The sequence below is a fragment of the Archocentrus centrarchus genome, unplaced genomic scaffold (assembly GCF_007364275.1).
Source record: "Archocentrus centrarchus isolate MPI-CPG fArcCen1 unplaced genomic scaffold, fArcCen1 scaffold_45_ctg1, whole genome shotgun sequence".
In the NCBI taxonomy this organism is placed as follows: Eukaryota; Metazoa; Chordata; class Actinopteri; order Cichliformes; family Cichlidae; genus Archocentrus; species Archocentrus centrarchus.
In genome coordinates, this window is record NW_022060271.1 from 2,162,297 (window position 1) to 2,183,606 (window position 21,310).

The 21,310-nt window shown below is 47.2% G+C and overlaps 1 protein-coding gene across 1 annotated transcript in view; it reads right to left on the reverse strand.

Moving 5' to 3' along the window:
* The window catches only part of LOC115777218 (uncharacterized), a 43,313-nt gene extending 29,049 nt beyond the window's left edge, over nt 1–14,264 (reverse strand). The window contains exon 1 of the mRNA XM_030725052.1: nt 14,081–14,264. Coding sequence (XP_030580912.1) covers nt 14,081–14,264 — 184 coding nt within the window. The remainder of the gene's footprint in view (nt 1–14,080) is intronic.
* Nucleotides 14,265–21,310: the final 7,046 nt, after the last annotated feature.

Here is a 21,310-nt window from a genome sequence, read left to right on the forward strand (position 1 = left end):
TCATCTTTGTGTTTGTCACCGGCAAACAACTCCTCCACGATTCCCAAAGTGCACACTTTCACAAGCTCAGCGTCCACAAATGGCTTGCCCTTTTTAGCCAGCTCCCAGGTTACACGCAGTGAAGCAGCGGTGGCTTTTTCAGCAGCAGTAGTGGAAGTCTTCAAGATTGTTGATGTGGTAGCATAAGACAACTTTAAGGCCTCAGTCTTGTCTTTTCGTGCAATGCTACCAACCGGGAAAGCTGCACTGAAGCTAGCATGTTTTGACTCGTAATGCCGCTTAATGTTAGCAACTTTGCATACAGCAACTGTCTTTTGGCAAATTAAACACAACGGTTTTGCGTTGGCATGAGGTGGCAAAATGAATGCAAAATCATCTGTCCATTTGTTATTAAACTGTATGTTTTCGACGTCAACTTTTCTCCGCTTACTAACCTCACTCATTTTTTGCCAAGATATTCATTTAAGGACACGTCTTTTCCTCGCAGATCAGCAGTGATTCTTGACCTGCGCAAACTGTTCACTACCTTAAAGGCCCAAATCATTAGGACCTAAAGGGCCGTGTACAAACTAATGATTCTGTCTTACAGACAGTTCACTTTGTGAACACAAGGGGGAATTATTCAGCATTTGTTACACAATAAAAGGGAAAATTATTTTAATTTTGAGCAATTACAAGAAATGGCCGCGGGCCGGTCACCAGCCAATCACGGGCCGGATTTGGCCCGCGGGCCGTGAGATGAGTATGACTGCCTTAGGCATTAGAAAGATGTTGTTAACAGGGTTGTGTCTATTTTCAGCTTGTGAAATAATAGCTTTTAAACCAGCTATATTCATGGTGTTTCTTTCTTTTCAGATTTTATTTGTAAAAAATGTTTTGAATCATGTATAATTTTCTTTCCACTTCACAACTGTATACCACTTTGTGTTGGTCTTTCACATTAAATTCCAGTGAAATATATTTATGTTTGTGGTTGTAATGTGACAAAATATGGAAAAGTTCAAGGGGTATGAATACTTTTCAGAGTTAATTTCAGTAGTTACTTCCTCCAAACCAGCAACATGTTTATTAGATCCCACTGTGTGGCACCAAAGAGTCTTAGTGTCATGTATTTAATTTACTATTGTTAAGTTTAATTTCTTTTAAAAGGTTTGTGTTTGATTGTGTTACATTTCTATCACTAGAAGTAACCAAGTCTTATGGATAGATAAGTTTGCAATTTTTAAGTTTGCGCGATCTGTATGTCACTTCCCGTTGGCATTGCTACACAACGGCTGGTGTAAACGGTAGAAGGAGTAGCGCTAATAAGACATCACTCAAACTGACTTTCTGTTACAAGACAAGAACTTTGAAGAACGAAACCCTCGCTTAGCTCACAAGCGGGCAAAAGTGTTCTATGGTGTTGTAAGTCGGTACCTTTTGTGCTGAATAAACATCCGTGATGAAAAGAATACGGACCTTCGCTTTGTGACTGAGGGAGGAACAGTAGAACACTTCACAGCTTGAGTGGAGGCCCAGATTAAGACGGCAAAGTGGTGCACAGAACTCCGCGAGAAGAAAACAACACACAGCTACAAGGGAAGTACCACATTTGGGACTGTCGCGGCAGAATGAAGAAGCAAGTTAATAAGTAAAGGCTAAACATGCAAGCACCTTGAATTAGTGTCTTGGAAGTAGCAGAAGAACTTATAAACTGTCACTAAAGTTTCAGCCGTGCCAAGTCTCATTCGTCCTCATCCCAATTTTGGCAGTGAACATTTCTTTCTTGCTGGTGCAGTAAAGACTACAAGAACTGCACAAATAAGTTCAATGACAATATATCCTTTGAAGACAAATTTTCACTAAGTTTCACTGAGTCACCATTCCTTTCTGTTCATGCTATTTTATGACTGAAACTAGCAATTTCCCCTCTTTGAAGGTTCTATAGCTCATGTGATCTCTAAGTATATTCTGATCTTTGCATTTGATGTGTTTATCTAAGGTTTATGCAATTCAAGAATTTATGTTTTCATAAACAATGCTGTTGATTTAAATAATCACACTTTCCTTTGATCGATATTTTACACAAAACATTTAACATGACAGTCACTAGTAAGAACATAGCTCAGCCTGCAGGAGAAGTCATTGGTGCAGCGCAAATCAGTCCCTCTCAGCAAGTTGAAACCTGTGAGAAAATAAAGATGGATGCAGAGGATCTAGGTCCACAGACAAATCCAAACAATGTACAGCATCTAGTAGATGTCAGAAGAAGTGAGCGCACACGTAAACTCACAGAAAAGGGAAAAGAGCTTTTAGATAACAAACCGAATGATCTAAAGAAAGACTTTGAACGGATGTACAGAAGATGGAAATATCACATCAATGGCTTGAAGAGGTCTATTAAAAATTGTGATGACCCAGATTTAATCAGTGAGGTCATAACCACAATTAACGACCTCCAATCTGATATTTATATTTAATTATATTTAATCATTTATTCATTTTAGTTAAAAACAAAACAAATTTCAATACAAAAAATCAAATCTCATAAAATAAAAGGAAGCAGATAGAAGAAAAAAATCTTATAATCTCTGCCCCTATTTAACAAAAAAATATATGCATACACACATATACAAATTTCACACCCTTATTGATAACCAAACAAAAAAACTTCAACCATTCAAATAATAGCATGTATAAATACATGTTATATAGTTTTATATCTCTTCAACAGATTTACTTTTAACATTCTACCAAATAATTTAATCGAATCAGCATTTTTGTTGTCACTAGCCAAATTGTTCCACAACCTTATTCCTTGAACAGTAGTACATCTCTCTTTCAAACTTGTTCGGATTTTAGGTTTTACAAACATTTCAAATCCCTTTAGATTATAAATATTTTGACGATATTGATGATGTCTATGGCAAAATAAGGGACATCACAGGTCCTGAACCAGAAACTAGGAGAAAAAATGATGCATGCTGGGCAATCACTAAGATTGCTAATGAAAAGGCTGAACTCTTTCTCAGCGGAAGTGGTGACCATGGAGACACACCCTGGCCAGATGCTGAGTCAGTGTTTGACACCACAGTGTCCAGTGTCAAGTCAACAAACACCAGAAAGTCAAAACTGTTTCTGAAATGTCTAAAGAAGCTTCCTGCGAGACACTGCAAAGGAGACAGCAAGCTGCAGCTGAAGTGGCAGCCACACAAGAGGTGATCAAAATAATGGAAGCGCAACATGAATGTGAAAGAGAAATTCTGAATCTAGAGGCAGAGGACAAAAGATTAACAGCTGAAAAGGAAGCAGGAGAGAAGGAAATTAAAGCACAAAGGGCTAGAATAAGAGCTAAGTATGTATCAGAAAGTTCTGTCAGAAAGTTGAGGTTGGAAGAGAAAAGTAAGGAAGTAGAGAGGCTGATGGAAGTAAGGAAGCACAATGCAGCTCAAGCAAGGCTCCATGTTTATCAAGAAAGCAATTATAGTGATGAAGCAAACTCCCTGCAACCTCCTGCTTCCCTGCAAAATCAACAAGTCAATCACTCACACCCAGTCAACTCTGCTCCTTGCCCTCAACCTTTCACACTCCCTTCTCTGCAGCAAACCACGTTTTCCCAAATACCTGCCACTCCATAGACTCCCATCACCCAAGCTCTTGCCACTCAACCAGCCACACTCACTACATCTTCCAGTGACTTAGTGGCAACCCTTGCTGAAGCAATTACGGCCAGTCGTATTCCCATCCCAGAACCTGCTATTTTCTTAGGAGACCCACTTATTAAGGAGATGATTATTGACCCGAGGAAGAGAAGAGACCAGCATGCTCCATTATTCATCAACGGGACTCAGGTGGAGAGAGTGAAGACCTTCAAATTCCTTGGCACCCACATCAGTGAAGACCTCACCTGGACCTACAACACAGCACAGACTGTCAAGAAAGCTCAGCAGAGACTCTTCTTCTTAAGGAAACTGAGGAAATTCGGATTATCCCCCAAGCTCCTCAGCAACTTTTACAGATGCACTGTGGAGAGCATCCTGACAAACTCCATCACGGTGTGGTATGGAAACTGCACCAGTCAGGACAGGAAGGCTCTCCAGCGTGTCATCAAAACAGCACAATTCATCTGTGGAGCTGCCTTCCCATCACTACAGGACACTTATAATACCCGGGTAATAAAGAGGGCACACAACATCATCAAGGACCGTACCCACCCACAGCACACACTGTTCACACTCCTGCCGTCTGGCAGACGTTACAGGAGTGTAAAAGCAAGAACAACCAGACTAAAAAACAGTTTCTATCCACAGGCCATCAGGCTACTGAACCACTGACTGATTACCAAACTGTGATTACCTGCCTTTCTTTCATCTGTATATATCTGTATATATTGCACTTGCTTTATTATTTATTTATTTTTATTTTCTACTTTTACTTTCCTAATATACTAGTTCTTACATTTTATTTTAACCACTTAACTGGCGGCTAAAAAAAACAAAAAACGCCTGAAAAAGCATACCCAAATTAAATCAGCTGCTGTTCCTGAACTCTTTGGAGTACACACAAAAGTTTAGTGTCTTTGCGAAGCAGACAACCTATATTTTTCATTTATGTAGTCAAAAGCACTGTAACTGTAATGAGTTTGTAGCTATTAAGTTTGGAACACAGAAAAAGTAGACAATTTTTGCCTCGCCTAGATTTTTCCTGATTGTTATCATGTAACTACACACTGAATATAGAAGGTAACGACTGGAAAATACATTGGAGCTGTAGAATGAAGTCTTTTTGTCGTGCATTTCGAATTTCATCAAGATAGAACAAAAGCCTATTGTTTTGTAAAGGTTTTTGTGCATTGATGCCCTGGCGTGCTCTCTCATGTGCCATTTGGATAGTCCAAGTGCCGCATCTAAGCCCCCTTTGACATGCAAATTTTAAAGGGCTGTAACTCCTCAATGCTTCAACATACAGTCATCAATGAGGGCTCTAATCAAAGATACTGTCCTGAGGAATCCTGTACTACACACAAAATTACTGAATAAATCATAAATAAAGCCATATTAATCCAATAAAATATGAATGACACTATTGTACATTGTAAAAAAAAAAATAGTCACAAAACAAATCACCATTTCTGTAAATGCTATTTTATTTTTCAGAGTAATGTAAAAAAAAAACACAGCACAGCAAACTGCAACTATTTACAATTATTCTGCTCTACCCCCACCCCCCCTCACATGGAATTTTCAATGTGCCACTGGTTATAGCAGTCTCTGTTTGGGACAAAGCACAATGGCTTGTCACATGTGGTGCACTGGCCCTTCTGGCCTGTGCTGTAACAGGCATTAGATCCTCTTCATCAGATGAAGAAGCCTCTTCCACCATCTTCTCTTTGGCTGGCTGCCACTCATGATCAGAGGTTCCCCTAATTTGTAAAAGAAGGAAAATGTCAGGCCTTCATGCACCAAAAACCCAGTCATTTTTCAGTGATTCCCTTACACACACAAATAAATACATTGTATATCAAAAAAAGTTACAGTAAATGCAGACAGTGCATACACACATAAAATAAAAACCACACAATCCTCCCAGTAGTCCTTGTCTGATACAAAATGTACAACCTCCTCCCATACAATAACCCCCACCCCCAACTTGTAAAACTTTAGACACTTACTGGTCATCTCCATCGGAAAACAAATCTTCTTCTGATGTTGGATCATCAGTTGAACCCAAAAAGTCTGATGCTGAAATGTCGCTCTCTCTCCGTGTGAGCAATTCCACAACCTCCTGAGCGCTGAACTTGGTCTTGCCGGCGGCCCGCTGTGCCATTTCGCAAAACTCCAAAACAACGATGCGATCACGACGAATCTCAAATGAAGCTCTGAGACGTTGTCCACCTCACCTTGCCCTTTTATCGGGTGATGCTGACGTAATAGAGAAGCCCGCAAAACCCCCACTCGATACTTACAGTACACCTTTCCCTACCCCCAAACACCTGGCACATTTCAATACGTAAATCACACCACTATACAGCGCCCACGCAAACACACAATATAAGTGGCGCCACAGCGGCGCACGGTTATATTTTCTGTGTAATGGTGCATGCCAAGCTCAGCATTACATACATATTTACATCAGAACGGCATATAATACGAGGACGAGCTGAGAATAAAAACTTACCTTCTGCCTTCTGAGTAACAGGTGTTCATTTGCAGCGATAAAACTGGTCAAATCAGCGATGACATTCTCTAATACAAAATAATCCACTCTCGTGAGTCATTTAGTCACTTCGTTGAATAAATGTAGTCTGTTTTTGATGCATTCTGACAATCCATTGCCGAGAGAAAACATTGTAAATACTGTTTATGCACGTCAGCGCATAGACTCCTACTTCCTGTTTGGTTTACGCATGGAGGACGCAGCAAATACGCACTGAATACGCAGGGAGTTTATGCCTTCATGTGAAAACACACCCCATAGTGCCATATACCCACGTGTCGGGAATTTTATTGGCTATCCATCTGTGGTTTTAGATTTCAGGTTAGAGTTGACCAATAAGAACGATTGGAGAACATTTGGGGGCATGTCCTTAAATGTCACATGACGCTCTCTGGATATTATTGGCTCTGGAAAATCCATTTCATAACATGATTGGCTAAATGAGGTGTCAATCGAATTTGAGGGTCTAGTCTGTCATATAAAAGCATCGTGAGGGCGAACGGCAGCGTTACTGTGACGCTATGAGGCTTCAAAGTCGGAAATCGCTACAGAGGGCCCGGGGGCGGGCCCTTGCCAGTTAACAGGTTAACTTAGTTGCTTATTTCAATTGTTTGTAAAGCAGTCCATCCATCCATCCATCCATTTTCTTCCGCTTATCCGGGGCCGGGTCGCGGGGGCAGAAGCCTAAGCAGAGAAGCCCAGGCTTCCCTCTCCCCAGCCACCTCCTCCAGCTCATCCGGAGGGACCCCAAGGCGTTCCCAGGCCAGCCGAGATACATAATCTCTCCAGCGTGTCCTGGGTCTACCACGGGGCCTCTTCCCGGTGGGACATGCCCGGAACACCTCACCCAGGAGGCGGCCAGGAGGCATCCTAATCAGATGCCCGAGCCACCTCAACTGGCTCCTTTCGATGTGGAGGAGCAGCGGCTCTACTCTGAGCCCCTCCCGGATGGCCGCACTCCTCACCTTATCTCTAAGGGAAAGGCCAGCCACCCTTCGAAGGAAACTCATTTCTGCCGCTTGTATTCGCGATCTTATTCTTTCGGTCACTACCCAAAGCTCGTGACCATAGGTGAGGGTAGGAACGTAGATCGACCGGTAAATCGAGAGCTTCGCTTTTACGCTAAGCTCCCTCTTCACCACGACGGACCGGTGCAGCGTCCGCATCACTGCAGAAGCAGCCCCGATCCGCCTGTCGATCTCCCGTTCCCTTCTCCCATCACTCGTGAACAAGACCCCGAGATACTTAAACTCCTCCACTTGAGGCAAGAACTCGTTCCTGAGCCGGAGATGGCACTCCACCCTTTTCCGGCTGAGGACCATGGCCTCAGACTTAGAGGTGCTGATTCTCATGCCAGCAGCTTCACACTCGGCTGCGAACCGTTCCACTGCGAGCTGGAGGCCCCCCCCTGATGAAGCCAACAGAACCGCATCATCTGCAAAAAGCAGAGATGAGACTCTGAGGCCACCAAGGAAGAAGCCTTCCGCCACCTGGCTACGCCTAGAAATTCTGTCCATAAAAATTATGAACAGAATCGGTGACAAAGGGCAGCCCTGACGGAGTCCAACACCCACAGGAAACAAATCCGACTTATTACCGGCTATACGGACCAAGCTCTCACTGTGGTTGTACAAGGACTGAATGGCCCGCAACAATGGGCCAGACACCCCATACTCCCGCAGAACCTCCCAAAGAACACCCCGAGGAACACGGTCGAATGCCTTCTCCAAGTCCACAAAGTACATGTAGACTGGTTGGGCAAACTCCCACGCACACTCGAATATCCTTGAGAGGATAAAGAGCTGGTCCAGCGTTCCACGACCAGGACGAAAACCGCATTGTTCCTCCTGAATCCGAGGTTCGACTAACGGACGCACCCTCCTTTCCAGCACCCTGGCATAGACCTTACCGGGGAGGCTGAGTAGTGTGATACCCCGAAAGTTGGAGCACACCCTCCGGTCTCCCTTCTTAAAGATGGGGACCACCACCCCGGTCTGCCAATCCAATGGCACTGCCCCAGATCTCCACGCGATGTTGCAGAGGCGTGTCAACCAAGACAGTCCTACAACATCCAGAGCCTTCAGGAACTCAGGGCGAATCTCGTCCACCCCAGGGGCTCTGCCACCAAGGAGTTGTTTAACTACCTCAGTGACCTCACCCCAGTGATGGTCAAGTCATCCCCCTCATCCCCAGACTCTGCTTCCACTACAGAAGGCGTGTCAGTGAGATTCAGAAGGTCCTCGAAGTATTCCTTCCACCGTCCGACTATAGCCTCAGTTGAAGTCAGCAGCACCCCCCCCGCACTATAAACAGTGTGAGTGAAGCACTGCTTTCCCCTCCTGAGTTGCCTGACGGTTTGCCAGAATCGCTTCGATGCCGTCCGAAAGTCTTTTTCCATAGCCTCACCGAACTCCTCCCACACTCGAGTTTTTGCTTTGGCCACTACCCGAGCTGCATTCTGCTTGGCCTGTCGATACCTGTCAGCTGCCTCCGGAGTCCCACAGGCTAACCAAGCCCGATAAGACTCTTTCTTCAGCTTGATGGCTCCCTTCACCTCCGGTGACCACCATCTGGTTCGGGGGTTACCACCACGACAGGCACCAACCACCTTGCAGCCACAGCTCTGAGCAGCAGCCTCAACAATGGAGGTGCGGAACATGGTCCATTCGGACTCAATGTCCTCAGCCTCCCTCGGAATGCTGTCGAAGTTCTGCCGGAGGTGGGAGTTGAAGATCTCCCGGACTGGGGCTTCTGCCAGGCGTTCCCAGCGCACCCTCACAATACGTTTAGGTGTGCCAGGCCTGTCCAGCATCTTCCCCCGCCACCTGATCCAACTCACCACCAGGTGGTGATCAGTTGACAGCTCAGCTCCTCTCTTCACCCGAGTGTCCAGAACATACGGCCGCAGATCTGATGATACGATTACAAAATCGATCATCGACCTGCGACCTAGGGTGTCCTGGTGCCATGTGCACTTATGGACATCCTTGTGTTCGAACACGGTGTTTGTTATGGACAAACTGTGGTTTGCACAGAAGTCCAATAACAAAACACCATTCGGGTTCAGATCGGGCAGGCCGTTCCTCCCAATCACGCCCCTCCAGGTCTCACTGTCATTGCCCACGTGAGCGTTGAAGTCTCCCAGCAAGACTATGGAGTCACCAGATGGAGCACTCTCCAGCACCCCACCCAGCAACTCCAAAAACGGTGGGTACCCTGAACTGTCATTCGGCGCATAAGCGCAAACAACAGTCAGGACCCGTTCCCCAGCCCGAAGGTGCAGGGAAACTACCCTCTCGTCCACCGGTGAGAACTCCGACGTACAGGCAGCAAGCCGGGGGGATACAAGAATACCCACCCCAGCTCGCCGCCTCTCACCGAGGGCAACTCCAGACTGGAACAGAGTCCAGCCCTTCTCCAGGAGACTGGTTCCAGAGCCCAGGCCATGCGTTGAGGTGAGCCCAACTATATCTAGCTGGTATCTCTCAACCTCACGCACTAGCTCAGGCTCCTTCCCCACCAGAGAGGTGACATTCCATGTCCCAATAGCCAGTTTCGATAGCCGGGGATCGGTCCGCCAGGGCCTCCGCCCTCGGCCACCGCCCGACACACACTGCACCCGACCCCTACGACACCTCCTGCGGGTGGTGGGCCTGCAGGAGGGCGGGCCCATGTAACCTCTTCGGGCTGCGCCCGGCCAAGCACCACGGGCTAATGCCTGGCCACCAGACGCTCTCCCTCGAGCTCCCTCCCCAGGCCTGGCTCCAGGGTGGGGCCCCGGTAACCCTATCCCGGGCAGGGTAAACTGTTCCCTTGTTTTTTCACTCATAAGGGTCTTCTGAACCGCTCTTTGTCTGGACCCTCACCCAGGACCAGTTTGCCATGGGAGACCCTACCAGGGGGACAAGCCCCCAGACAACATAGCTCCTGGGATCACTGGGACACACAAACCCCTCCACCACGATAAGGTGGCGATTCACGGAGGAGTTGTAAAGCAGTCGCAAGTAAGAATTTCATTGCTCAGCATAACCACAGTGTTTTGCGGTGTACATGACAATAAACTTCTTGAATTCTTGAATTAAGTACAGTGACTGGAAACTGTCTTTCCAGACACTAATCGAGCGCAAGAACCTGCCAACTCAAGAAAAACTCTTCTTCCTACGCAAGTATGTTGGTGGCCAAGACAAAAGAGCCATTGAAGGGCATTTCTTAGTTGGAACAGAGAATGTGTACCTTTCTGCATGGGCTATACTTGATGACAGATTTGGCAATCCATTTGTAATTGGCAAATCATATCGTGACAAAATACAATCGTGGCATAAAATCGGACCTAAAGACAGCAATGAGCTGCGTGAATTTGCAGTCTTTTTGTGCAGTGTCGAATCAGCCATGCCTCATGTTCAAGGTTTACAATCCCTAAACGACTGCACTGAAAACCAAAATATTGCAGCCAAATTACCAGATTGGTTGAGTTCACGCTAGAATAGAACATGCACAAAGTTCCAAGATGAATATATTCATATTCCCTGATTTCAGATATTTTGTAGAGTTCCTAAAGAAAGAGTCTAGAATTGCATGTAACCCCATCACATCATTACATGCAATGAAGCCAGCAGAGTCAGAAGGATCAAGGCTGACAGGTCAAAGTAAATTCAAGTCTCAATGCATCCGCAACTCTGGAGCCAAGACATTCACTATAAGCTCCAGTGAAAGGGCAAGCATGATGTGCAGCTTTTGTAAAAAACAAGGCCATACGCTTCACAAATGTCGCAAGATTATGGAGAGGCCAGTTGAAGAAAGGCTTAAGTTTGTACAAATGGAGAAGTTGTGCTTTGGCTGTCTTAAGCCTGGCCACTCCTCTAAAGGCTGCACAACCAGAAGTAAATGTGACAAATGTGAGAAACATCATCCAATATGTCTGCACCAGGATTGAGAGAAAACTAACCAAGAACAAAATTCAAAACCCAGTCGAGAACAGTTAAATGGTAAATGGTAAATGGGCTAGTTCTTATATAGCGCTTTTCTACTCAGTATGAGCACTCAAAGCGCTTATACAGCCTGTTTGCATTCACCCATGCACTCCCATTCATACAAGCACTTCCATTGTTACGAAGCTAAGTGCTTTTTTTTTTTTTTAATTAACTAACACTCACACGCATTCATACTCCGACAGAACGGTCGGAGAGCAACTTGGGGTTAAGTATCTTGCCCAAGGACACATTGGCATGTAGCCTGGAGTAGCCAGGATTTGAACCGCTGACCTTCCGATCAGCAGGTGACCTGCTCTACCTACTGAGCTACAGCCACCCCACAAAGTTAATGGAAAGCCACTCAACAAATGAAAGGTCTGAGTCACAAACAAGACAAGAATTTAATCAAGCAACCTCTAACAGAGTGATCCAGAAAAGGAGCAATAGTCATACTTCATCAATTGTTCCAGTGTATGTTTCAACACTTACTGAACCAGATAAGGAAATTCTAGTGTATGCGTTGCTTGACACCCAGAGTGATACTGCCTTTATCCTAAGGGATGTAGGTGAGGAGCTGAATACCAAGAAAGAACCAGTGAATCTCAAAATTTCGACAATGACATCAAAAACAAAGGTCATTTCATGTCAAAAAATGACAGGACTGAAAGTAAGAGGCATCAAGTCTGACACAAAAATCAAGCTTCCAGTAACCTACACTAGGGATCACATACCAGCAAATAGATCCCACATACCTACGTGTGAAACTGGCCACACCTCGAACAGCTCGCAGACGAAATGCCTTCTGAGCTTGACTGCAAAGTGGGATTGTTAATTGGTTACAACTGTCCTGAAGCCCTGCGTACTAGAGGCGTCATTAGTGGCAAGGAAGATAAGCCATTCGCACTGAAAACAGTGTTGGGCTGGAGCATTTTTGGTGGTGACAACTCCAGCCATGACTATGAAGATGAAGTAGGTGTGAATCACCATATCATTGCGAGTCAAGTTGTACCAGAAGCTAAACAATTCTGTAAGCTGAGGTCTGAAGTCCATTTTGTGCTTAGAAACCAAGTTACATAAATGTTTCCTCCAGCAGACATAATCAAGGTATTTGAGTCAGATTTCTCTTAGAAGACCAGTGAAGATGTTTTGGTATCGCAGGAGGATGATCAGTTCCTGACAAAACTGAAAGAAGGAATTCGACAGAAGCAAGATGGACACTATGAAATGCCACTACCCTTTCGAAAGGAGAGCCCTAGCCTGCCAAATACCAATGTTTGTGCTGAGCATCGACAAAGTCCCTGAAGCAACGGCTGACAAGAGACAAACAGTACCACAGTGACTACACAGCTTTCATGAAGGACATGATAATCAGAGGTGATGCTGAAAGGGTTCCAGAGGAGGATATAAACAAACAACCAGCATGGTATATCCCTCATCACGGGATCTACCACCCCCAGAAACCAGGTACGAGCCGCGTTGTCTTTGATTGCTCAGCGAAGTTTGAGAACACATTGTCATGGCCGGGGAGGAAATGGGCGAGGAAGGGCAAACACAAAGGACTCCAGAGAACGACATAACTTAAAAGGGTATTTATTTAGATGGGGAAATACAAAAACAAAAACCTTGGAAGGGAGACGACAGGCAGACACAGGGAGCACAGGAACACACGGGCACACAACGTCAACGACGCGACAAAGAACAAATGAAAACTGAGGGCTTAAATACACAATGGGTATTCAGGGCAATAGGAAACAACAGGGCACAGCAGGTGAGGCAAATGAAACTAATAACACAAGGGGAAAGCAAAACTAGACATAAAGCACAGGGAAATCACACTGGCAAAATAAAACAGGAAGTGATAGACCAAGGAACACGCAGACGAGTCACAACACTGGGAACAAGACATCAAACATACTGGGAGGACAAACTCAGGAAATAAACTATAAACACAAAACGCTGGGCAAACGGCCCAGGACATGACAGTACCCCCCCTCAAAGTCCGGCTCCCGACGGCCAAAACAAGAACCAAAACCCGACCAGGGCGGGAGGCGGGGGACCAGGAAGGAGGGCCCGAAACAAAAACAAAACCAGGCAGGGAGCAACAAAGGCTGGAAACAAAAACCCAAAACACATGGAAGCGCAGGAGCAAGACTGGGGCACTAGGGCAAAGAGACAACAATCAAAAAGAACAGAACAAACAAAAGTAATGGCACAAGGCTGAACAACAGTCCAAAAAACAACAAAACACGGGGATGAGAAGAAAAAACAGGACGAAACAAAAAGGGACGGCACAAGGCCGGAGAGCTCCAGTGTCAAATACAGGGGTCAAACACAAGGAACAGCTCAGGAGCAATAACAAAACAAAAACAGCAAATGGCAGGGAAAACACAGTCCACAGTTCAGGGAAGTCCATGGGAAGTGGCAAAACAGAAAACACACAGTTCAGGAGGCCGCAGAGGCCAAGGGGCCACAAAGCAGAGACCCATCGAGGGAGCCCGACCGCGCTCCCAGCGGCGGCGACGACGAGGAGACAGGACTGGAGGCCGACCGCGCTCCCAGCGGCGGCGGGGACAACGAGGAGGAGTCACTGGAGGACAACCGCGCTCCCAGCGGCGGCGGCGACGACGAGGAGGAGTCACTGGAGGCCGACCGCGCTCCCAGTGGCGGCGGCGACGACGAGGAGCAGGCACTGGAGGCCGACCGCGCTCCCAGCGGCGGCGAGGAGAAGACACTGGAGGCCGACCGCGCTCCCAGCGGCGGCGACGAGGAGGAGTCACTGGAGGCCGACCGCGCTCCCAGCGGCGGCGACGAGGAGAAGAGGACACTGGGGGCCGACTGCGCTCCCAGTGGCGGCGGCAACGAGGAGACAGGACTGGGGGCCGACCGTGCTCCCAGCGGCGGCGGCGACGAGGGGCCAGGACTGGAGGCCGACCGCACTCCCAGCGGCAGCGGCGACGAGGGGCCAGGACTGCCAGGACGGCCGCGTGGCGTGTGGCGGTGGAGACGGGCGACCTCGGGCTCTGGCGTGGGACCCTCGGGCTCTGGCGTGGGACCCTCGGGCAGCGCGGAGCGCTCGGACTGAGCAGGACCCTCTGGCATGGAGCGCTCGGACTGAGCGGAGACCCCCACCGGCTCGGACTGAGCGGGACCCTCAGGCTCGGAGCGCTCAGACTGAGCGGAGACCCCCAACGGCTCGGACTGAGCGGGACCCTCGGGCTCGGAGCGCTCAGACTGAGCGGAGACCCCCAACGGCTCGGATGGAGTGGGACCCTCTGGTTCGGACGGAGCGGGACCCTCTGGCTCAGGGTGCTGGGACTTAGCGGAGACCCCCACCGGCTCGGACTGAGCGGAGACCCCCAACGGCTCGGACTGAGCGGAACCCTCTGGCTTGGACTGAGCAGAACCCTCTGGCTCGGACTGAGCGGAACACTCTGGCTCGGACTGAGCGGAACCCTCTGGCTCGGACTGAGCGGAACCCTCTGGCTCGGAGTGCTCAGACTGAGCGGAGACCCCCAATGGCTCGGACTCCGGTTCAGGATTCCCTGGCTGCCGCGCAGGGCGCGCAGCCCTCCCCTCAGACGACTGGTGCAACTTAGCAGTTGATCCGGTGAGTCTGAAGATGGAGGTGAGGACTGAAGGAGTGCGGGCGGAGTGGCTGTCATCCTGGGCAGCAGGGGCTGCTCAGGGGACAGATTGGGTGTGTCTGATGGTGAGGATGATGGTGACAGAGGTGCTAACTGGGACTCTACAGCTAACATTAAAGACTGTGAGGTACCTGGTGGTGCTGACACTGAGGATTTTGACTGCGTGGAAGCAGAATGCGTGGGAGCAGGCCGAGAGCTAGGGAGAGCTGACTACGTGGGAGCAGGCCGAGAGCTAGGGAGAGCTGGCTGCGAACACTGGGGATGAGCGGAGGCTGGAGCTGGAGCTGACTGTGACCCTGCTGCAGCTACAGCTAACTGTGACTGGGACCATGTGGAACGTAGCTGAGGCTTAGGGCCTGTTGCTGCTGCAGGCGGCGTGGAGCGTGGCTGGAGAGGCGCTGCAGACGACACTGGAGACTGCTGTGAGGGCTTGGACCTGGCTACCCCCACCCGCGGGACAGGAACGGGTGCAGAGGTCAGCCCGTCCGTGGCTGCCCCCACCCGCGGGACAGGAACGGGTGCAGAGGTCAGCCCGTCCGTGGCTGCCCCCACCCGCGGGACAGGAACGGGTGCAGAGGTCAGCCCGTCCGTGGCTGCCCCCACCCGCAGGACAGGATCATCGCTTGCATGGAAATTCGTGTCTGCAGTCTCTTCAGTGGCCAAAGTATCAGAAGTGATTATTTTATGGGTCTTTGAAAGAAAAGGTAGTTCAGCCCAACTCAGTATTCGCTCAACATAACAGTGAGTTAATGGGGGTAAAGAGTCCGAAAGCCAGTGATATTCTGTCAGTAGTCCATGAAGTCTGTGTGCCATAGCCTTCCCTTGCTTGTCACAGGGTTGCCTGAACCACTGGATACACAAATCCAAAACCTGTTTACTAGTGTCCTGCTTAAATCCCTCACTAGGCTGTTTAAGCAGTGGTTTACAACAGTCTGGCTCCATTACCTTAGGTTTGGGTGGCATAGAAACAGGCATAGCAAGAGAGTTACTCACAGAAACGATTGACGGTGCGTGAAGACATGACGGCTGTGAGGAAACCGGAGGCTGAGGTGACTGTCTCCGCAGCGTTATACCGCTCTGCTCCCGCGGCGATTCCCTCCGATGCTGCTGGGAGCTTGGCCTTCCTCCCTCTGAGGCAGGCAGTGATGAAGCAGAAGCGCTGGGAGGCCAGGGACCCCTGTGTCCCAGGAATCGGAAAAACGACTCCTCCGGAGTCATTCCGGGCATCGGCTCCGGGGAAACGTCTCTTGGCTTCCTCCGGGATCTTGTCCTCCCTGGCCGCGGCGTGGAAAACCGCGGTGTGGAAATCCGCAGCGTTATACCGCACGGCTCCGGGGATGAATCACGCTGCTGCTGCCGGGGACTCCTCTTTCTCCATGGCTGCGTCGACTGAGGAAAGGAGGGGCCAGCAAGCGGAGTGGCAGGTGAGTGAGCGGCAGGAGACAAAAAAAATTCCGCCAGTGCGGATAACCCGTGGCTTAGGTGGAGGAGGTGAGTGGCGTCGCCGGGGACCGTTCCAAAACGCTGGGCCCCCCAGCGCCAGACGAGTGCCATCGAAGAAGTCGGAGCCGGAGGGGGTTTTGTATTGGTCGCGTCGTTCTGTCATGGCCGGGGAGGAAACAGGCGAGGAAGGGCAAACATGAAGGACTCCAGAGAACGACATAACTTAAAAGGGTATTTATTTAGATGGGGAAATACAAAAACAAAAACCTTGGAAGGGAGACGACAGGCAGACACAGGGAGCACAGGAACACACGGGCACACAACGTCAACGACGCGACAAAGAACAAATGAAAACTGAGGGCTTAAATACACAATGGGTAATCAGGGCAAGAGGAAACAACAGGGCACAGCAGGTGAGGCAAATGAAACTAATAACACAGGGGGAAGCAAAACTAGACACAAAGCACAGGGAAATCACACTGGCAAAATAAAACAGGAAGTGATAGACCAAGGAACACGCAGACGAGTCACAACACTGGGAACAAGACATCAAACATACTGGGAGGACAAACTCAGGAAATAAACTATAAACACAAAACGCTGGGAAACGGCCCAGGACATGACACACATCCCTTAATGAACATCTGCTCACTGGGCCAGACCTCACAAATGCCCTCATAGGGGTCCTTTATCGTTTCCAGAAGGGACGAGTGGCCATCATGTGTGATGTGGAATGAATGTTTCACCAGTTCCATGTTGCACCAAGGGATAAGGACTACCTCAGGTTCCTGTGGTGGGAAGAAGGCAACATAGAAACTCCACCATCAGTGTTTCGGATGACGGTGCACTTATTTGGTGCAGCCTCATCTCCAGGACTCAAACACCTTGCTGCACAAGGTGAAGGCAGGTTCAGTCAAGACACAATAAGGTATATACAACGCAATTTCTACATTGAGTGCTTCACTCGTAGACTCTGCTTCAGAGTCTACGCTTGGCAAGCGTAGACTCTGAAGCAGAAGCCATCCAGCTTGTCCAAGAAGCAAGGGAGCTCTGCAGCACTGGTAGGCTTTGCTTACACAAGTTCATCACTAACAGTAAGGAAGTGAATGACACAATTCCTAAAGAGGAATGCGCAGAAGGTGCAACTGACTTTGACATGGCGCTTGGCGAACCCAAGATGGAACGGGCACTTGGAGTACAGTGGTGTGTGGCCTCAGACAAGTTCAGATTCAGAGTGCTAGTAAAGGAAAATCCTTTCATTAGAAGAGGAGCGCTTTCTACAGTGGCCTCCATTTTTGATCCTTCTGATTGGGAAGAAAATCCTTCAAAGAATGTGCCAAGATAAGGCAGACTGGGACAAGCCTCTTCCTGATGACCTCAGGCCTCATTGGGAAGCTTGACTGCAAGACCTCCATAACCTCTCTTTAATAGAGATACCATGGTGGTATATACCATTTACGTCCAAAAAAGTTAAATGGTATGAACTACACCATTTTGCCAATGCAAGTTCATCCGGCTATGGGGAATGTTCATACCTCAGAGCAGTGGCTAAGTCTCGAAAGGTCCACTGTGCTCTTGTCACAGGAAAGGCAAGAGTAGCTCCAACAAGGGTGACAACAATCCCACGATTGTAACTTTCAGCCGCAGTTGTAGCAGTGAGGATGAGTGATATTCTCAAGAGAGAGTTAGAGTTGCAGGAAGCTCAGCAATACTTTTGGACAGATTCCAAGGTTGTTCTTGCTTATGTCAACAACGATGCAAGGTGGTTCCATGTATTTGTCGCTAACCGAATCCAACGTATCAGATCAAGCACAGAACCTCTTCAGTGGAGATATGTTCCCTCTGAGAGCAATCCAGCAGACCACGTCTCCTGTGGGCTCTCTGTAAAGGAACTTGTGGACTCAAATTGGTTCTCAGGACCAAGCTTTTTATGATGGCAAGACGAACTTCCTGAAGATGTGGGGATTAAGCTGAGAGAGATTGATAATGAGGACCCGGAACTTAAAGGGACATATGTCCACACTATCAAGGCCAAAGAAAGGAGTCCTATGTCAGACTGCTGGCAAAGATTCTCAAGTTGGAAGAACCTGGTGAAAGCCATAGCAAGACTCAAACACCTGGTGGGGAAGGCCAAAGGGCTGGAAACCAAATTCAATGACACCACTACACTTGAGGAAAGAAATGATGCTGAACTGTTCATAATTCGTACAGTGCAGGAAGAAGTGTTCCATGAGGAAATGAAATTACTAAAGAAGAGGAAGGAAGTGACAGTGAACAAGTTTTCCAAGTTGAACAGACTAAATCCATTTGTTGACAGCCATGATGTCTTAAGGGTGGGAGGATGATTGACACAAGCAGCACTTCACCCTCATGTCAAACACCCAGCCATCCTTCCTAAGGGACATCATGTTTCTCGCTTGCTCATAAGGCATTTCCACGAAAGGGTGCAACATCAAGGTCGTGGAATGACCACTAATGAAATTCGCTCCAATGGAATTTGGATTCTTGGATGCAGTAGTGAAGTGTCATCCCTCATTTACAAATGCATAAAGTGCAGGAAATTTAGGAAGAGCAGTCAAGAACAAAAAATGGCTGACCTACAGTGGTGTGAAAAAGTGTTTGCCCCCTGCCTCATTTCCTGTTTTTTTGCATGTTTGTCACACTTAAGTGTTTCGGAACATCAAACCAATTTAAACAATAGTCAAGGACAACACAAGTAAACACAAAATGCAAGTTGTAAATGAAGGTATCCACCTCCTGGTGGATAAACAAGACATTACCACCATTTCCCCCAAATGCTGCTCAGGGGCGTTCCCACCAGTGGCCAGACTGCCTACGTCATAAGCGGGGGATCACATTTTGGCCCTGAATCGGCCACGGACGGCCAAGGTCCCATCACGGATCAGCGGCCATTTTCAGTGGCTGCATCTGTATATACCATGGCTCACAGGCACATCTACATTCATGTTTTTCTCAGAAAGTAGACGTCATTTAGCTTCTATAATGGCTGCCTCTCATTTTCCACCATTTTTCTTACGTTGCTGTTCTGAAGTTTGATTTGATCAGCTCAGAGAGGCGCAGGGCTGCAGTGCTGTTGCCGGGCAAAGTAAAAAGGTCAAAGGGTAGATGGGAAAAATATGTAATTCATATTATACAACTGATAGTATTCAGATTGAAAAGGAATAATAATAATTATTGTTGAGCCCACACTTTATCTTTCAGTACCCACGATCCTGTTTTAAATTAACAATAGTTTTTTCTTACATTAATAAAAATTAATCTTACAATTCGTTCAGTCTGCCTGGTAATCTGATGATATCTATGAAACTACAAAAACTGACCTAAGACTGCTGCTTACAATAAAAGAAAATGGGTTGTAGTATTTACTCACCAAAGGAAGTGTAGCTGTACTCTCTCCTGTCAGAATCATTAGCTCCATATGTTCTCTTAAATGGACAAGCCTGGTTGTGGGTAAATAGTTGGCTCAACTTGAATTTCTGTGTTCATTCATGATGTATATCCCAGGACTGTAACGGCCCCCTAACCCCCTAACCCTAACCCCTAACGGCCTGCAAGTGTAAAGTTTGTGCAAATGTTTGTGTTAAAAATATTTTTTTGATGCACACTGACTGTGTCATTTCACAGAATAAATTTGCAGCATTTATTTTTCAGATCAAGTTTGAATTTTCTGACTTTTTTAAGCAAATAAACAGATCTGACCAATCAGAGCGCTGCATTTGGCACCGTGAAGTCGTATCTCAAAACGTGCACCGATATAGTGAATATACAGTGATGTGGAAATACTTTTTTTATTTTACCACAGACAGACGGCTACATGCTGCTCCAGGTCAGTAAGTCTCTGAATTGTTCTCTGCCTCCTCAGATGTGATCCCAGCTCTGCCAACAAGAACTCAAACTGCACCCTGATATCCTGAAAGCAGCCGTGATGCAGCTTCAACTCCGGGATCAAACCATGAAACTCTCCCTGCTGCTGCTGCTGGTTTCTCAGGAGAGATGGATGAACCCAGAACCTTCTTTTTCTTCTTCAGAGACATCAGGACCTCATTACATCATCGCTCGATGTCGACTTCATTTTTTTCACAGTGCGTTTTATAAAAACCACCAAAAGTGCAACACACTCGCTGTGAGAATAGTTGACTGAACTTGAATCTGTATGTTAATTCATTATCTACCTTCAAAGATTTTCAGATCACTTGTTGTCTCAACTTATTCAATTATTAAGATTTAGGTGAAGAATAAAAAAATTAGGGGTGGGACTCGATTAAAACATAATCTAATTAATTAGAAGCTTTGTAATTAATTAATCGAAATTAATCGGATTTTAATCACATTTCAATATTTAACATGATAAATATTAATTTCAGTTTGGTTGATGAATGAATCCATATACATAAGCTTATGCTTCAAAATCTTCCATCTGGAAGTTTCTTGTATTTAAATTTCCCGTCCTCCAGCGTAGTCTCTTCATCTCCGTAGCTGTGTCCAAATTCAGGGGCGGCATCCTGCAAAGGACCCACGCAGACCGGGTCCTTCACAGCCCACGAAGACCACAAAGGCCGAAAGTGAGCGGCTGTGAAATTGGACGGTCTAACCTTCATGTGTAGCTCATGTCGCCTAGCAACTATAATAGTGGAAGCACAGCTGTGTAAAAACAGCTGGTTAAACGGAGAACAAACTTTTTCTCCTTTTTGTGGTTTAATTTTAAACCTTTAATTCAAAATAAGCTGTTAAAACAAGCATAACACATTTCAACATCAAGGAATACAGCTGAGCGAATGATTAATTTCCAACTATATTAAGTGAGACATTAATGTTGAATAAAACTATCCAGTTATGATGCTTAACTTTAATTTCAGGCAAACTGATTTACTGAGGAACAAATGAAACACTGAAACAAACCAAACATCAGCTGTTAGAGAGCATCTGAGTGAATTATATCTGTGTTTAACTTCCACTCAGCAGTGAAAGCCAGCGGGGGTTTGAAAAGGATGTGCCGGCAGTCGGACGTTCTCTCCGGCTAAAGGAGCCTCGATAGCC